Here is a 19,805-nt window from a genome sequence, read left to right on the forward strand (position 1 = left end):
TCAGATTTGCCAAATTCTCCCAAGACCACAGTGTCTTGCTATTTTTAAAAAGCCTTCACTACTGGGAGGGAGGGGTCCACCCCACAGTGACTTTGACTATATTTAGTGAGCATGTGAGCATCATTTGGCTGCCACAAAAAAAAAAAAATCATTCCCATCTATCATTGCCCAGTGAGTCATTCCAGCCACAGCAGGAAGAAAACCTGCCAACTCGTTCATTCATTCCCAAGTCGAACAACAGTTCTGTCGTCTAAATAAGAAAACAAACAGCAATTAGGTAGATGCAAGTGAGTCAAATTTAATATTAATGCTCTCTGTTGAAAGAGGCAGAGTGTTTGGTTTTCTCTTTTCCCCACCAGCGTCACCATAAACCCACTCTAACATGAACAAGAGCTACCAAGTCACATGTAAAAATGTCAGTAAACTCCAATGTCATATTCCCCCTTTCCCCTCACAGGATGTAGGTATTATCTGTGCAAAATAAAATACTTCAAGACTGAGTGGATCAAACGGAACACAGATAAAACGGGGCAGAACAAAGGGTAGCGGCTCCGTGTGCCAACGCTCCTAAATAAATAAATAAATCCAACATCAAGTGAGGCTTGCAGAGGGATCAGCAATCGGGGAAAACGGGTGCATTCAACCCTTCGACAAACGCACACAGATGAGCATCCTCGGTTTTAAGCTCAATTTCCATCAGGCAAGTCTGTAAATTAAAGTCTTCTTTCAGCGCAGCTTCGGAATTTCCTTATGTAGAATATATGTTCCCATCTGTTTAGTATGTTTCCTCAAGTCGAGATAATTACTCAATAACAAATGGGGAGAAATCTGAGTATATGTGGGGCAAACCAAGTGGATTCGATGTGCTTTCATGGGAACAGTAATCAGGATTCTGTTTGATAGTGCTGGTAACTTCTCTACCACAGAACACATGCATTATTACAAGTGAAGGATTTACATTTGGAAAAAAGGAGGGGAACAAAAAAACAAACAAAAAAAAAGGATGATGCTATCTCAAAGAGCCGACAGTGTCCAATTTCAAGCTCCAACTCCTCCGTTCCTCCTTACTCATCTTCATCGTCCTCCTCCTCGCCATCAGAGAGAGAGGCACAGGGGCGGATCTGGCGATATCTGTCCAGCCACTTCTCCACCATCTGGGTGACCAAGGGGTGGTTACGGCGGCGCGAGCTCTTCTGCATGGCGGCCAGCATCCCTCCTTCTGTCACACAGCAGTCCAGCCACTCCCTCAGCAGCTTCTCCTGCTGCTCCTCGTTGCCCATCTGGGTCGCAAACAAACACATGTCAAAATACTTTTGTGGCGACAGGAAGTATCTGTTCCCCTGTTTTAGTAAAGATCATTTTCACCACTTAATAATCATGTTGTTTTTCCTTAACAGACCACACAAACATCTACCGGTATGGTTCACCTCAAACATGCTGGACCTCATCTGACAAAATGAGGTGCGTCCCACATTCATTAAGGCTTCCTTTCATGAGTCTCGACCTAACAGAAAGCAAGGTTTTTTTTTTTCATGGGACACTGTAAATAGGCTGATATTATGCAGTGTCCTTCACACAGTTGGAGCTGATAGAGGAAACACCAGAAACCCTGATTCACCTCGGTTCCCTTCCCTGCTGATCTGATTGCTGTGACTAATTCTATTCCTTTTGACTGCTGCTGCGTTGCTGTTTTGACGGTTTTTTGTTGATCACTGAGTAACCGCAATCATTTTACAGCAGTCTCCAGATTAGATTTTTTTTGGTTCTTTCTGATTCTTCACATGGAGCCATGATTAACAGATCAAATATTTCAATTTGCTTTCCACGGGTAATGTTCTAACCATAGTCGTACAGTTAGCCTCATTTCAATAATCAGACCTTCCAACTTTGTGATCACATGTTTATTCACTTTGGCTGCATTGCATTTCCATTTTGAAGCTTATATTTACTCCATCTCAAGCATTTGTTTTTGATTGTTTAGAAGATTAAATGCTCCACTTGTCACCTTAAAAATAACATCTTCTGTAAGATGATCCAGTTTGAACTGTTTTACATTAAATCATATTGCCACGGGTTGTGCTCACCTATGTTGGACATTTTAAAATAAACCTACTTTCCGCAGGTTTTAGGGCAGTGAAAATGTGAAGCTACACTTCAGGCTGCAGCTGAGCATCGAGCTCTTCCTGCCTACCTCTTGAGCGGACAGGAAGTGAATGTGTAGCAGCTTCCTCTCACTGTCCACCAGTGGCAAGAAAGTGACCGTGACGTCATCGTCAGTATTTAGGTTGGCGCCTGCACCACGATTGTCGTAGCCGTCGTTCTCCATGGCCACCAGCGCTGAGAAGTGGCCCCGTGTGTAGCCCAGGGCGATGGGGCTCTTCCAGCAGAAACTCTGCTCCCATAACAGAGGCAGGTACACACCTACACACACAAAGCAAGTCAGACGAGCCACAAGCACCTGGAAGGAACAGGCTCTGCAACTACGCTCAGATTTCACTGTGAATGTCAGCTGGGGCCAAGCACCATCTCAGATCTGACATCAGAAGCTTTTCAGCTGACTGGAAACAAACGGCCTATTATCGCGAGCAGCTCTACGGCGAAGCCAGCATCTGCAGAAGTGCACTCACCCTCCACTAGTGCTTCTGTCAGGGCGACTAAATGCTGCACACTAAAGTGGCCACAGCTCTGCGCAGTACCATCAAAAGGGCAGGTTGTCAAAACAGATTTTAATTCATTAAATCATAAAGTCCAACAGAGAGACTAAGGTTAAGATATTCTAGCTGTTATGCGTTCCAGCTGTGCTCGCCTTACTTTTCATAAACAAAAGCTTGTTCCCACAGAAAATAATTACGTTACAAGCAAAACCACTCTAAGGGCCCCGATTCATGTTGAGCTGCTGCAGGTGTTTCGAGTTGGAGTCCAGGAGCAAACTATGATAAAAATCTATAGCTTTTAAAAGCAAACACTGAGTAAGCTTAAATAGCTGAAAGGCTCCTTTCAACCTGCAGTAAATTAAAAAAAAAAAGATCAGAAGTTCAGAAGAGGAAAGTAGCTCCACTGAAACTGAATCAATTGAGTTTTGTATGCAACATATTAAGAAAAAAAAGGAGAGAAATACACAAATTTGCTAAGTTGATTTGTGCTTTGGGTTACCAAACACTTTAAAGATTAACTCAGAAAGTTCAAAGGTGGCACCGCTGTTACATGAATCACTATTAAAACCGGGCAGGTTTACAACAAAAGCTGCCTCACCTTGAAAACGAGTGTATCCTAACGTTTCCCCACGGAAACTTTTGTAGTATTTCACTCCGTAGACTATGATCGGTCTTCGAAGAATATGTGCGAGAACAAAAATGTGGGTCTGCTCCAGGCTGGCCCCGGGCTGAGGAGGAAAACATTCGGTTGAACAAATAATATTCACCATTCCGGTCAGAGCCATTTAACACCATGACAGACGCAACATTTCTTCAAGCAGGAACACACTTTAAAAACGCTTGGATATTTTCTCAATAGATATCAGATGTCACAGTCTAATATGTGTTTAATATGGGTTTGTAGACCATGTGTGGGCTGCTGTCAGTGGAAAAGATCACCATCCAAACGCAAGGATTATAAAATCACCTCCTCTTCACACAGAACTAGTGTCACTTGTTCTCCTGCTTGACAAAACAGAGGGCGGGGCCAAGCCATGCAGAATCTCATAAACAAGACAAGCACCTATGAATTCCATGAGATTATCCCAGCTCGGTAGATTAAGAGCTCCTCTAAATGATGATGGGTGTTTGGCGTCATATTAGGCATCTTAAGAGCCAAGTGGTACAGTGCCTGCACAGAGTACTACGAGAGGCTTGTCAAACAGCATGACAAATGTCATCATGGCATTGAAACATAGCGCTGCAGCCTTTGTATTTAGGCACATTATATGGTGTTGTAACTATATATATAATCCCTCATAAGTGGACATAAAAATTAGAGCAACTAAAAATAGTGACGAGGGCTGCAACTGCCAAGTGCTGCCATCAACCTGCAACGCTGCAGTTCTGAGTACATCCACATGCCACTCTCTGTCCTTCTCAGCTTTCAGTTGGACCAACTGAATAAGCAGAAAGCAGATTACACAACTTCTCTGAAACGTACTACAGCGTCAATAATTCATGTTGAAAGGGGTGGGGGGGGGGCTTCAAAGTCACCTCGCTCATGAGGTGGGATATAAAGAGTCATCGTTTGAATCTCATCTGTCAGTCACAGTTATCAAATGATAGTTTTTCCTTGAGTTTATACTGTCAGTGAAGTGGATCGGAGCTAAATGCCTGTAATCCAAGGGTCACGTGTTGGAAAGGAGTGCTGCCTCAGCAGGCGTGCCAGCCAAGTAGATCAGCCGTCTGTCAACCTACAACTCCGTCTTAAGGCGGGGGGGGGTCTACAATAATTGCTTCTGTGCTGCCTGTCATTCAGTACCTCTCCAACTATTCAGCTCCATGCAGTTCCCTTCACTTTACTGGCTTTGTGTTTAATTAAACAGTGCTAAAGCAAAGGATTGAATTGCTTTAATCTTTTGGTGAGTGTGAGGATCATCTATGTAATTACACTTCTGTGTCCATATTAAAAGCAAATATAAATGCAGATTTGTAGTTTTATGAGACTTAACTGCCTTTTTAATGAAGTTTTTAAGAGTGCTGCTGAGAGAAGGGAATGCTTGCCAACAGCAATGAAAGGACAAGACAGAGAAAGCCTTAAATCCAAATCCCAGCCAAAGCAAACAACAGCTGATGTTAAAGATGTAAAGTAAGTCTCTAACCACTGGAAGTGCTATGAAAAAAGGGCTGCACTTGTGGTCTTCGGTGCAGTTGTGGCATCAGCCTGCTTTATCGTATAGCTGCATAGTTCTGTTTAGGCAGTGGAGCATATAAGATGACTATCTAACGTAAAGATGAGTTGGAAATGAATACCCGAACAGGATGGTGCTCAACTGAACTGCTCAAACATTTCTTTGAGGATTAATTCAAGGATAAAGTTTCTACTTCTAATATTTCTTTGCCGCCAATTGGAGTTTGTACATGATCGGTTCCCAGTCCATTTTCCTTGATAACACACTAATGATACCATATGTTTATTCAATGGCTGTCAATATTTACATAATAATCTTCATGGAGGCTTTCAGGCCAATATTTATACTATGAAGTTTGTTTAATGGGTCCTTGCTTTGCATTTCCCACCCTACTAGCATGTGAATATGACTATGTGCAATACAAAATGATACAGATATCCTTGAATACGTCACTGGTAGCTGAAGTAATGAAAGTGTGCTGTGTGTCCCGGCAATACAGTCCCATTGGTTTAGAATTTAACTGAAAAACAACAAAAATTACTTTCTAGAAATTTCTAAATCTGTGCCAGGTGCAGGTCAGTGACAAAAAAAAACATTTATTTTATTAAGTTTGACCTTCCTAGATCACAAACTTAATCTTACCATTAAGCACAAATCAGTTTAGGCTTTTTTTCAACCTCTATCTTCTCGTAAGACATTTGCGAGACACATTCCCTTCCAGACCCCACACGCGGGCACTTTCTTAACTTTCGATGAATAATGAACTGCAGAGAAGAGACTAAACAAGAAGGAACCTCCTGATTACCTGGCTGGCCAAAGACAGGATGAATGCCCAGTCCTCCTGCCACTGCTCCTCTCTGAGGGAGAAATGTAAACCAAAGCTCTGCGAGTACCAAGACTCCCACTCCTTCCAACGTGTGTAAAACCTTCAAAAGAAGAGAAAGGTCACATTAGCCTACATTTGTTGTTCTTCTGAATAAACACAGCCCTGCTTGTAGAGCAAGGCTCAGTTTAGAATCCCTCCAGAACATATCACAACGAGCAGGAAGATGTGCATGGCTAAAGATTCCCATACCAATGAATAGCCAGAACATGATTGTCCACGCAACTTATGCTATACACATCAAAAAAGGACAACATTTGCTTAATCCTTTTCCAAGTTATCAAACCTTTTGTATTGGACTGTGTGAGGGAAGCATGTAATTATCCAGAGGAAATGCCTTTACACCAACTCAGCAAGTCAAATCTGCAAACAGTACACTGTCTGCAGGGCTTCAATTAAAATACTGTTAGCAGCATGTATACAAACCCTTTCAAGGAAAAGACAGGGAGGATGAAAGCGCTAACAAAGAGGGCCAAAAGGAAGATCACAGATGGAAAACTGACACGAAGAGCGGAGTGGATAAAAATGTAAGAAAATGGACCGTAGACAGGAATGAAATGAAAAGTATAAAATAAAGTGCAGTTTCAGCAGTTATGACACCAACAGCAAGGAAAACAAGAGAGGCACGAGTCAACAGTTGGCTCAAATTTCATATTTTATCACTATGGTAATAAAAATTACCTTAATGACTCTGGCTTTGTTTTGTTTTTTGTTTTTTTTACATGGAACGACACAAAGCTCTTTTTGAATATGCAAAACAAAGACAGGAAGTTTGGTGGAAATGTTACCAGTAGCTTTACAGCCCAAGTCAATTATTTATGATAGTCAGTTCATTCAGACCATTTAGGGTCAATACAGGAAGTCCTCATGCGAATAAACTACTGTTAATGTGCCATTAATAATGCATTGGATGGTGTAAAATTGTGGATAATATTCCAAACAAAGATGGAAACGATTCAAAGGATCAGAGGCCTCACCAGTGGGAGCAGTCATGCAGGCTGTCGTGGAGGGTCTTGCGGAGGACAGAGTCCTTGTCGTAGATGCCCCAGGTGGCCTGCAGAACCGAGTCCAACAGACAGTCTCCAGCTGTGCGATTCCACAAGGCGTAAAGACGACTGTCCAGGCGTGTGCCCAGCTCCAGGGACCAGTTGATAACGGGAGATTCCTCCTCCAATTCTGTGTGCAGACACGACAAGTGAGTTTGGGGCATGAGGACAATAGCCTCCATCAAGCCATAAATGGTGCTGAACTTTAAAGCAAACAAGAGAACGTCTCAAACAGGAGGATGATTGATGAAGCTATAGCTTCAGGGCGGGGAAAAAACTACTTATTGCAGATGAACGACGCTTCTAAACTAAAGTTATAGTTAACTGATTAATACAAACTCTGCAGATGGTTGCAGAGATTCTGTGTTGAGTGTTTTGGATATGCTAATGCTGTAGTTAGTCATTACGGAGGACAAACTGCAAGTTGTATATTCTGCACCTCTGCACTTTTCCCATCATGCTGCTGTGCTTACAAGCATGGCTTTCTGCTTCTTCCAACTCATTTCTATGCAAAAACATAACACTTATCTTCCCAGCAGCCCAGTTTATGATGGCTTAACTAGGCCATGAGACTCCTTTGATAACTTCAGTGCAACACACAAACATACATGAATGTTCACCGGCACCCACACACACACACACACACACATAGCTTCAGAGGGAGTATGCCACTGGTTAACGGTGTAGCAGAGAATTTAATGAGCTCAATTAACCTAATTAGAGAAAACAGGGAAGATGAAGCGGGAGGTGGTGAGCAAGATGGAGAGAAAACACCCCCCACCCCTCCTCCACATTATGGTGTGATCCTTACTAAAGGATCTCGAAACCACTGTGTGTGAAATAATTTTCCTGTAAATGTATGCAGATGCCACACTTGAAAGAAGATTCTTTGGTACCTTTCTGCACATCTCGATCCAGCACCTCATCAAACAGCTTCTCCTGGACAGCAGGCGGCAAGTCCTCAATATCTGGAAAGACACACGGGGAAGATGTGTTTTTAATGCTTAGTAATAACTAATAGTACACTAGGAGGAGTGAAACTTAAACGCTCAAGTAATGACCCACAGTGGGGATATTCTTTGCAATTCCACTTACTACGTGACATTTTGTCAATGGCACACTGGAAACATGAGCTCTGTGCAGTTCGTTCTGTGTGTATTGAACTGGACAGACGTAAAGCCAGAACACTGGTGGCTATTCTCTGGTTCAATAGTGAACGGCGTTGGCTTTATCGGATAGTGAGAGAGCGGGAGCAAACCCTGCAGCTGGCCACAGGCCAAAGTCAGTCTGCAGCAGAATACTTGGCATTGCACACTCAAAAAAAAAAAAAAAAATTCAAATCCATCACTGAAGCCTGCGTAATCTTTCATCCCAGCAGCACCAGCAGGACTGAATTAGAATACTGGTAGTTCTTAAAAGCAGTGTGCATGTCACTTCACTGATGCCGCAGGGATGAGACATACCGAGCTGCTGTTTCTCTAAGCCGTGCTCCACCACAAAGGTAGGGACCAGTTCTCCAGTGAAGGAATTCATTTCAGTTAACACCAATCATGAAAAGTTATACATTTGAACGGGAGTACAATCCCAAATAATCTCAAAATTAATCAGTTTCCCCATTCTTTGCTAGCAGAGTAAATGTAGTTGGTAATATTCTCAGTCATAAGACATACGTTTCCTGGGGGGTGTGGCTGTTATTTCATCTGCAGTGTTTATTCCGACAAGAAAAAACAACCTCCCAGCACGGACAGTAAAGTATATTCATGTGGGGATAAAGAGTGGAGGTGGTAAAATCACATTACACATATGAGAGAAGGGCCTATGATGTAATCATCAGGATTTCATGAGCACCTGCAGGCAGAGTGAAGGTGACCAAGTCAGTGAGGAAGTAACAGGCGAAGTCCCCTTTGCGTTGATGTAGTGAAGCTGCAATCTCTCTGCGGATCTGCTCCGTCAGCTCCGGACAGACCATGGAGGGAATACACTTGGCTGCCTGTTGGTTCACCTTACGGACGAACAGGACACACACATTAGCGGGATGTTAAAGTCAAATAAACACTCATTTAGTTGGAGCTTTTATTCCTAATGAGGTCATTGTGTTTTTGGAAATTCACCGAAATCAAACTCAACCATTTCAAATACAACAAAAACAGAAGCTCGTCTAACCTGAGGTACCCGTTTCCATTTATCTATGTGACCAGCGTATATGCATTTGTTATACTGAGGATCAAACATACACAGTAGCATGTTTCACTCTGTGACTTCGCTAATCATTACTTGCTCTCCTTGCAAACCACATCAACTCTACATTATCATGTCCATTAGGAAGCAGTGACTGCAGCCAGGCTAATCCTCCACCTAATCCTTAAAGTGCACTTCCTCTGTAATTACAGGCATCTGCTATATATCGTCAACAATTGATGGCGTGACGTGCAGCAAAAGCGCAAACTGGTATAGAAATGACATGGGGGCACTTATGACTTCATCTTGTGGAAATAGTCAATTTGCACAAAAGTAAATCACAAGAGTATCTGTAAGAATGCACGAATCATACAATTGTTTTTGAAGAACAAGAACAGAATTCATTCAGATTTTTGGTGCATTCAAGTGCTGAAATATGTGTAAATTGTGTTTAATCAAGAGACAAACTGCTGAAGAAGAAGGTAGCTTTAATTCCAGTGGTGTGGTGAAACCAAAGTTTACCTCTGTCAGCAAGATGGCTAGCATGTCTTGCCTCTGGAAGCGAATAGCCAAATGTACCAGGGTGAATCCTACGTCAAACGCTGAGGATCGGTTGAGGAGCTGCACCTCATCAGCGGTGAGCTGTCGGGCGATGTCACCACCAGATGACTTGTAAGCTTCTACTGCTGCCAGATCTCCCTCAACAACTCCTGCAGCAATGACAGGAACAGGTTTCAGCACGACTGCAACGTAACCTCAGAGTTAACCGTAAAATTAAAGAAACCTCTGTAAAAGCTTTATGCAATTAGGTTTTCATGGCAGTATTGCTGTTTTATGCTGGATTAGTTTTAGCTTGGTGTACTGAAGCTGGGTCAATGTGAATCTAGAATTGTAAATATCAAATTTTCCATATTCAAATGTCCCTTAAAGAGAAATTAAATACATTTGGAAAACACAACAGTAATTCATTTAAAAAGGGGGATACACAAAGAGAAGGAATCCAATTGGCTTTTGAGGCAGCTTCAACTCCATGTCCCTGCTTATAATAGAAGCAAGATGTAACAGAGACAGCCTGTCATGTTCCATGAGAGAAGTAAAGTAATATCCATCAAACTGTGCCAGTACATCATGCCGTTAGCAGTCACAATCTACACTCAAATCTGCGCTAACTTTTCAAGACAACTTGACACAGAAGAACGAAGCTTAACGCAAAGAGAATGCAGATTTCTAGGTCTTGACGTCAATCGAAAGTCCTGATGACCTCTAGATGTAGCCACTAGCTAACCCGGTGTGAGAACAGCTACCGCACTGTCAGGCTACTGCTACTACTTAGCTGAACAGACAGAGCAGTGTGACTTATAATGCAGTGCAATCACAGAGATATGTCACAGAGGACAGTCTGTGCAGATTAGCATAAGCCCCACCCCTCTTTTTGGACGTTGTAGTCTCAGCATCTGTTATGTGTGAAATGTGCAACAGCTAGGTGGCACATAGAGAACTGAAGCACTGGCATGTTTAGACAGACAGCCTTTTGTGAGGATGTTTTTTCTACCGTAGTAGGGAACAGGATGGTTACCTTGAGAGAAGTGGGACTGAGAGCGGCACATCTCACTTTACACTGGCAGGGTCACATTTTGCAAACACAGGTCTGTAAATAGGTATCAAATTATTTTGGTAGGGGTAACAGCAGCAATGCAGGAGGGCCTGGTAAAAGAACCTCACAGTAAGGTGATGCGTTTTAGAAATGGATGAATAAGGGTCATTTTGCTCTTTATAAAAGCAAACACGTTCCCAGTTCCTCTCTCCTGTTGTGTTCCTAGAATTTTAAAAATCATATTTGCTCTCATTTCATGTTGGCACCAAACAAATTCCTTTTTTTCTTCTTTTTTTAAAAACTTTCAAATGGGGACAAAGTTTTCTGGATTTAATGAAGCCATTTTACAACTTAGCCTTTGCATCCTTTTCTAACTTATATTCTCATGATAGCCATACTTGCAACTAGTGCTCGTGATGGAGCAATCCTGGACTGGCAGCTCAATCAGAACTCTTTGAAGTCTGTCAGCTTCCATTAGTAAAGATTAAAGACTGAGTCAGACAAGTCTTTCCAATCAAGTCACTGCAGGACTCTAATAGGCTTCTGTATGTGACTCGGTTGACTTCTGCTTTATCATCAATGTAGTGTGACAAACAATCTTACAGCCCAAAATGAAGTAAGGCTATCTTTAACCACAATTGCAAACTGATGAAATTGTTTTTGGGTAGAATTTTGTTGTCATGAAAGACTGACTTTTTGACTGATCAGTGGAAAATTCAGTTAAACTGCAGGATCCACCCATTCCAACTCACCTCTAAAACAAAAGATCATTGTGATAAGCATTCAATGATAAGAACTTAAGCAATATCTTTTTAAGGGTCACACAAGCTGCAATGGCTAGATTTGCTAGTAACCATACCCTCACTGTGAAACAAAAGAACAATATTACAAAAACTGAGTTTGCTGCACTTTGAGGGCAAGTACAATCATTCTATGATTCTGGCGCTAGTTCACAGCTCTACAACGACAAAAATGTGGGGAAACAACAGAGTGAATTGAGACCTGAGGAAGTGCTTGGCGTCTTGGTCAAACTGTGTTGCCTGACTCAGGCACTTCCTCCACTGACAAACACTATGAGAAGAAAAAGCAAGATAACTCAAGCAAGTCAGCCAAGTCAGGTGACATGCTGGGAATAAAAAGGCAAAGCATTATGAAAAATGGAATCAAAATGCATGGTGACGTCAACGGGTAAATTCAGACAGGTTTAAGAAAGAAAATAAATAAATAAATGCAATATATTGCCGTAACCCAAGAGTAATGTTTTCAACTCCTAACAGAAACCTTGGAAGTTCAGTCAGAGTAAAGGTCAAGAGTGTACTGCTGATCACATGTTGCCTTCAGGCTTTTTATTTTTTCAAATTTTTTTTTTTTTGTTGACAGCTTCTCCCTTTTTGACAAGTCTATTTTTGCCTCCTGGAGGCTCCTGCTCAGCACATAAGCGCCACTGTTTACAGGGTGTGTTGACTGCAGGCCAAGACCGACCCCCGTCCACAGGCTCCACTCTCACTGTGTAGCCCAGACGGCCCATTCATCCCCACCAGCTGGGAAGCACTTACAACCTCTTCGTTTTACAAAGATGCTCTAAGTTGCACATCAAGAGACAGCCAGGCACTGAGCAATGAGTTGGATCAAATTCCTATTAGCTTTTCGACAGGCGCGGCTTTTATTTTGCTGCCATTTAACGTCATTTACACTTTGTTGATGATAAGCGTAGCCTTCCTGCAGCTGATATCTCTTCAGTTAGTAGGACCTTGGGAAAGAAAACCTGCAGAGCTCGTAAAGCCCATGTTTTGTTAAATTCCTTAAATACTCTATTATTCAGAGTTTAAATAATGCAAAATATAGTCATTCACTGACAAAAAAAAAAAATAATTAGTGGGCCCACATGTCCATAAGTCTCAGCCTTAACTGTGGAAGATACAATTTTCTATAGATCAACTCATGTAATTGTTTCAGCCCCAGCGGGAGGGACATGACAAAAAGTGCAAAAACTCACCAGCACAAGCACTGAGAAACAGCCAGTCCGTTTTCTTCATACGGTTTCTAATCTGCTTCAGCTTCTTAAAGTCAATCTCCTGCTCCTCTCTACTCATGGCTCCAGCTGCAAGCTCTATCCTCTGGAAATCCATTTTGACATGGTCGTCCCTCTTTGCCATAGGAGGGGATCTCCTTTGGCCCTGGCTTCCGCTGCAACTGCCCCTCCATCGCGCCATGTCCTGTTCATTTATCAAGGGTGAGGGTTCTGCACACTCAGGCAAATCTATGGCTTCCTGGTTGTTGGGTTTAGGGAGGTCACACACCACACACTTTGTGGTTCTGGGCCAGTTCTGGTAAGTGCAAGATGTACATGTCCAATGCTGCTTGTGGGTGTTGAGTCTGTTCCTGTCATTATACTCCTCACAGGTGTCCACTGGAGAGTGGACAGCAGGACGGCAGCCTGCGTTTGAGCCTGATGTCTGGGGGGACTCAGTGGGGCTGCTGGTCCTCGGGCGCTGACACAGACACTGTGTGCAACGAATGGCTCGAGGCCAGTTCAGATAGGTGCACATCTGGCAGGACCACTTACTGGCAAGCTCAGCCATACTGGAAGATCTGACTCTGGGCCTAGCACTGGAGTCAGGGCAGATGAGGAGACTACTTCCACTCTCAGTTCTAGGAGGATCCCATTCCAGACTGGGATCCAAATCAGGACTGTTTTTGTAAGGTTCCTCTGTGATAATGGGACCCCTCAGCCTCGGTGCACGGCACATTGTACACTTGATTGCAGTGGCCCAGTTCTCATAAGTGCAGTAGTCACAGGCCCACTTCACCCTCTGTTCCGTCATTGTGGGTCACTTTGTTCTGTTGTGTGAAATCCAGTTAGATGTGAGACAGAAAAACATTACTTGTGAAAACTGTAGCAGACAAATTCTTAAAAACACTTTGTTTTTGATGCATTGATAAAGTGTGTACTCCAATAGTTTATCATCTATCTCGCATTTTGACGGTTATCTTCAATGACAAACTGGCAACGTAAGACCTGAATGCAGATTAAATTGCAGATCATTATTAGTAACAGTAGTGAGCGTAGATAACAGTCTCGATTTAATTCACATGACCACTGGCAGCACAGTGTTGCTGTGTAGTGATGTTTCAGTTGCCTAAGCTCGCTAGCTGGCAAGCTAACCTCGTAGCATTTTAAAACGTTAGCTAAAATGAAAATGCACTGTCAACAACCGTTTAATGCGACGAAATAACACAGACAATATACTTATTCTGAATATTTGCAGAAGAATGTGTAAACCCTTACCGTTTCGTGACTTCGTTCGTCTTTCAACTGCTGCTGAAAACCACAACAAACCTTTCTTGTCCAATCCCCCGATCCCTCCCGCCCCCCACCTCCTTCCTCCTGCTCAATCAAACCTTTCCCAATCCGAATTGTTACGACTCCTTCGGTCTCTCACATCTTTTCCTTCATGGACACATTAACCTCTTGCAGACAAAAGCGCACATTGACAAGGCCTCTGAACTCCTCCAATCATGGTATAAATCCCCGACTTTCCATGGTTTACACTGCCTCCGTCTTGTTTAATGGCGGCGACAGCTAGACAAATGAGAAGCAAAGCCAAAATAAACGCTAGCCTGCCTTCGTCACCAATCATCTGGCTGAGCTCTCAATGCGATTGGATAAAGGGAAAGTTCTGTGGTGCCTTCATGAACTACCGGAATATTCTTATAGACTATTAAAATCTATGAATATTCCGCGAGATTTCATAATTATAGACAAAAATAGTTTTAACCGTGTTACTCAAGCACTTCAGTTGATTATGTTTGAGCCAATTGGGCTAATATGTACTGCAGTTAAAAATACTAAAATTCATCAAGGTGAAAAAAACAACAACATTCAAATGCGGAAGATTTAAAAGAATATTTTAGACATATCCGAGTTTTATCCTCAACAATGAACACCTCGAAACTCCCAAATATTTAATAATGCAAAAGTATATTACATAAATATGATCGCCAATGTGCTGTAGACAGTAAATAAATACATTTTATGCATTTTTCTATCATAAGAACATTATAACATGCTGTTGTAAAACAGCAAAACACACTGCCCATTACGAATTAGGTTTATTGACCTCCAGGTTACATCATTGGTTATTTAAAATGCAATCAGATGTAACGGGGTGCTTCGTTTTTGGACACACCTCCTGTCAGAGCGTCACTCTTAAAAAAAAAACATGGCAGTTTCCTTGCGCCGGTTACACCACGTTTCGCTCCATGTTTCTAACGGACAGAAATTAGCTTACGACCTTGTTTCAAAGTACAAATTTAATTTGTTCGCTACCAGGCTAACTGCTAAGTCCAGACAGGTGGCGTTTAGGAAGGGGGCGGCAGTTTTCGTTGTAAATGAGGGACAAACTCAGAGCAGTGTGGGATTGAATGAAGGGCTGCTTGGTGTAGCGGACAAATACTCAGCTGACCCACTCGACGTTAAGAAATACAAGCAGGACACTTCCTCAGCATGTCTTTACGATGTCAGCCCACATCACCCCGTGGACTCAGTCAGCAACGTGTGTTTCGAGGTAGAGGATGTGGAAAGGTCGTTCAAGGTTCTCCGCCATCTGGGCTGCAATTTCCTGGTGCCTCCCACGACTGTCGAGGACGAGAGTGGTCTTGTCACCTACTCGGTGGTTAAATCGGTTGTTGGAAACGTGTGCCACACACTCATTGACAAGTCAAAATACGGGGGAATCTTTTTACCCGGGTTTGATGTCACAAAAAAGGGCTGGAGCTTGGAAGAGGAAGACTTGTCTTGTCCAGTTACACATTTTGATCACATAACTTATGCCTGTCCCAGGAAATCAACACACCAGGTCATGAAGTGGTATGAGAAGCTGTTTGGTTTCCAGAGGTTTTTCATTGATAGGTGAGAACTCATTAATATTCCGTAAATATATTATTGTGTAAAGGTCTTTATGTTGTTCTTCCAGGGAGACAGATTTTTATTTTAAAGTGGTCTTAATCAGTAGCTCTCCAAGTTTATTGAAGGTCTTTCAAAGTATTTTCTTTCTTGTTACATTGGATACTTTTTTACATGTTTGCAGGCCAGTCCTTGTACTTGATCAATTTTAAAGGAGAACATTTTTGTTTCTTTCTTTCTTAATCAACTTAACATCATAAAAGTATGAAGAAGCACCTAACTCAAGGGATGAACCAGTGCAATGTCTACTATGTAACCAGCAGCCTCACACAGACACTTCCATTTCTTCAGAATGCATAAAATGGCATAAAATGCTGTTTTCGCACCAACAAGGTGATTCCCAAAGAGATATTTCCCAAAAACCTGGAATATGTCAGCACAGTGTGCAGTGTGTCCCTAAAAAAAGTTTAAAGAAATTGGACAAGCGGAGACCAATGGTTTCTGGAAGTGGTGTCTTTAAGAAATAGGAGATAATCCAGCAAAGACCTGACTCAGGATCTTAGAGATGCATCTGAACCTTCAGTTGATCCATCTGCTGCTCACTGAAGCCTCATCAGAAATGGTCCCCATGCAAAGATGTCTGTCAAGAAGCCATGATTAAAGAGGAGGGATGTGAAAGATAAAGGCCAGAAGAACTGGACTGAAAATCAGGGGAAGGATGTTGTGGAGGGATGAATTCTCCCCAGAGCTTGGACCTCCACCTTACTGAAGCAGTATCATCTTGACTGAGAACGTAAAAATAGGCAGCCAACATCCAAAGAAGAGCTTTGAAATGTCCTTCAAGATGTCCGGTGAACTATTCCTGAAGACGACTTGAATAAATTACAAGGAAGCTCGTCTAAGAGGGTTCAGGCTTTGTTGAAGAATAAAGGTGCTCAGACCAAATATGAACTTTAAAGTTTCTTAGAATCGTACAAACTTTGCCCCACAGCAGCACTTGTTTCCCATTTTCCTGACCATATGGAAAGAAATGAGACGTGGTTCGAGACCTTTCCACAGTACGGTACATAATTAAGTCGTCATTAATAACAACTTCTTGTTCTTCTGTGTAGTAACGAGGATGCGGATGAAGGTTTCGTAGTGAACCAGGAGGGCGTTGGACTGCGACTCACTGCCATGCAGTACTGGAAATGCAGCAAAGCTGGTATCACTCTTCCCTTTGCTGACGAGAAAGAGCCTGATTGCAAGTTTGTTATTGCAGAATCACTACCTCACCAAGGTAATGAAAACCACCCCATCTTTGTTTAATTTCCTTCGTGTTTTATGATATTAGAAACTTTGCGCGCCTCATTGCGTTCTTTCTCTTCTTTCAGGCCGTAACCAGGTCGACACCTTCTTGGAGCAGCATAGAGCACCGGGGATCCAGCACATTGGACTGTACACCAAAAACATAGTCTCTACTGCACATGTAATGGCTGAAGCCGGTGTGCAGTTTTTCTCCCCTCCTCCTGCCTACTACACAGAGGTTTGACTTACTCAGAATTACACAGCTCATTGGCAAAAAAAAAAAAAAGTTTCTTTTTTTCTTCCAGCAAGCCATAAACAATAATGTATGCAAAAGATTTTCACAGCATGAAAACAGAATCAGAGCTTGACTGAATTTTGAATTTGTAGCTTCTCGGTGTAAATTTGCACACACCCCAGTTCACAATCAGTCTTTTAGAGGTTGTGACATCACCAGGCACAAGGAAGACAGGGCCTGCTTTGTACCGATAAACAGTGGAGCAAACTGTAACAACACCAGGCAACATACCACCACCAAGGCTCAATGAAATATACTGGACCCATGCTAATAGTACCATTAAGACCCGACTTCTAAACTGGGTCATGGTAAAATTGTTATTCAAATAAGTCCCTGGCTTCTTAAAGTACATATACATTAGAATATATATATAATTCTAATAATAATCTAGAAATTATGTCAAATAAATCATGTTAAAAATAACCTTGCAACAACAACAGAAAAGCCATTCCCATTGTGAAATAACACAGACATTAACTTTACCCCAGACACCATAATTGGCCTCCTTCAACGATATATTTGCGTAATCTGTGGCAAGAGTCTCAACCTTGAAACCTCTCTTTTAGCCATGGACTTACAAGCTTCTGCCTGCTGATAGTTTCTGTCACTCATCCGCTGCTATGCGTTCATGCTCAAAGAAGTTTACTGGAGTCCCCTTTGCTTTGATATATCGCGTCTCTTTGCTGGCCATTTTTTCCCCTGACAAGCATTCTTTTGTGCTATTAAGGTTGTAAGCTTTGGGGCGTTGACATGCCAAAAGATCCATGCCCTTTGCCTTTAAACTTCATTTTCTGACACTGGTAACACATTTCATTCCGAAATGCCTAAGTAATCTTATGATTTCATCACACCTTCAGTAGCAGAGGCAGCAAAACAGCCTGACAACATGATGGGAACTCAGTTGAGTTTTTCTGTAGTATAGTTATAATTATTATATATATATATATATATATATATATATATATATATATATATATATATATATATATTAATTATAAGTATAATTAAACAAACTGAGGCATTGCACTTCCAAAGAGCTCTACTTTAGTTTGTTCTATCCATGGAATATTAACCTAGAAAGACTAGGCTATCTATTGATTTATTTAGCTAAAGTAAGTCTTTCCTTTTATGACTCTTTCAGTAGCAGTAGTCCTCACCCACTGAGACCTCTTTGGTTCAGTGTGCTGCTTATTGTACAGTTTGAAACAACCTCTCCAGATTGCTCTAAGTCAACCTGATGCCCTTCAGCCATCTTGTGCTGTGTTTTTTTTGATAGTCAGCACCAACTTTTGCAGACCCTTATCAAAGAAAATGGAAATAAGTGCCATTTTATGCAGAAAAAGCATGATGCAATAATTACTTGAATTAACAAGCATGCAAAAAGTTAATTATTGATTGATTTCTTTGTATTTTACATGAGGAAAAGATTGTAATCATTGTATCTGTTTGATAATCATGGATATTTGATCAGAATATATAAAAATGTCCAATTTGCATTTATTTCTGAAATCTTTGCTTTCAATTCTGGGGTGTCAATGATTCTGACCGGGAGCAAATTTGCAAACCATCATGTTTAGTAATTGTTTTACACTGCCTTCGTGTGCTGTGACAGGTGGGAAAACAGCGGGAAATAGAGGAAGTAGGACACAACCCCCAGATGCTGGCGCAGCATGGCATTCTCCTGGATACAGACCTGCACCAGGATCTCTCAGCTCTGAGAGTATCCAGCGAAAACAGAAGGTGAGACACAAACAAGAGCAGTAATACTTCCCTTCCGGACAGTCAGTTTTCTGACGGGGGGCTTTGTCATTCGTCTTTCTGAAGAGATTGAGCTAAAGCAACAGTTTTACACTGTCTTGGACTGCTATAAAAACTATAAAATGAAGACGCTAAGACAAACATCAAATAATCCGCTCACGTAATAAAACTAAATATTCTTACACAGCTAAAAAGCATCCATGTATGTTGCATTATGTGAAGAAATACCCCTGGATACATATGACAAAGTATTCTTAAGTGTGAAAGCTTGGGGAAGCAGATACTGGCAGCCAGATGGGTTATAATGAAAGACCAACTATCCTCCTGTCCTTGCTGTGATGTTTGCAGATACCTTCTCCAGGTGTTCACCAAGCCCATATTCGCTGAAGACACCTTCTTCCTTGAGCTGATAGAGCGAAGAGGGGCGACGGGTTTTGGTGAGGGGAACATCCGGGCACTGTGGAGGTCGGTGCAGGCGTACATGGAGAATGAGAGAAGGGATTCTCAAGGAGAAGGACCCCCAAAAACTGTGCAAACTGCTCAGTACTAGTCACTCCCTTTTTTTTTTCCCCCTTTCCGTCTTAAGTGTATTTTATTCTGGATGTGTTTTATACATCAACTTCATAGCACTTATTTACCAGAGAGATATCAAATAAATCTGAAGTTACTTGTTGCACTACCAACACACAATCACATGTTGTATTAACATCTCTCCTGACCCATGACAGATGAAAAACATAAAAGTACTGCAAAACAGATGTGGCATAGAAACCTTGAAATGTTACAACAAAAATACTCTTGCTGTAGCTGCTAAAGGAGGTCTTTGTTCCTGCTTTATCAAAGCAAACCAAATGACTCCAGAGCAACTGTTGCTCAATAAATCTGTTGCAACAGACCATGAGGACCAATTACTCTCTATAAATCAAGTACTCAATGTTTCTTACAATGTGTGTGAGCCAGACATTAGAATGAAATTCAAATCTCTCAGCTTGTTAAAAGCAAGCGTTGCCCATATGTTCTATTTGTACTG

The 19,805-nt window shown here is 41.9% G+C and overlaps 2 protein-coding genes across 2 annotated transcripts; one reads left to right on the forward strand and one right to left on the reverse strand.

Moving 5' to 3' along the window:
- Window positions 1-278: 278 nt before the first annotated feature.
- zranb1a (zinc finger, RAN-binding domain containing 1a) lies at window positions 279-14,148 on the reverse strand. The gene is made up of 10 exons (XM_072372966.1): window positions 13,819-14,148; window positions 12,526-13,370; window positions 9,458-9,645; window positions 8,606-8,759; window positions 7,654-7,725; window positions 6,689-6,887; window positions 5,634-5,754; window positions 3,253-3,382; window positions 2,192-2,421; window positions 279-1,280 (listed from the first exon to the last, which is right to left on the reverse strand). The coding sequence occupies exons 2-10, from the start codon at window positions 13,352-13,354 to the stop codon at window positions 1,065-1,067; spliced, it is 2,139 nt and encodes a 712-aa protein (XP_072229067.1). The 5' UTR covers window positions 13,355-13,370; window positions 13,819-14,148; the 3' UTR covers window positions 279-1,064.
- A 602-nt stretch (window positions 14,149-14,750) lies between these two features.
- On the forward strand, window positions 14,751-19,721 carry hpdl (4-hydroxyphenylpyruvate dioxygenase-like). Its single transcript, XM_072372746.1, has 5 exons — window positions 14,751-15,441; window positions 16,548-16,714; window positions 16,809-16,960; window positions 18,630-18,757; window positions 19,124-19,721. Exons 1-5 carry the CDS (start codon window positions 14,753-14,755, stop codon window positions 19,323-19,325), a joined length of 1,338 nt encoding a protein of 445 aa, XP_072228847.1. The 5' UTR covers window positions 14,751-14,752; the 3' UTR covers window positions 19,326-19,721.
- Window positions 19,722-19,805: the final 84 nt, after the last annotated feature.

This window comes from Leuresthes tenuis, unplaced genomic scaffold (assembly GCF_036924035.1).
Source record: "Leuresthes tenuis unplaced genomic scaffold, fLeuTen1.0.hap1 SCAF_20, whole genome shotgun sequence".
Classification (NCBI taxonomy): domain Eukaryota; kingdom Metazoa; phylum Chordata; class Actinopteri; order Atheriniformes; family Atherinopsidae; genus Leuresthes; species Leuresthes tenuis.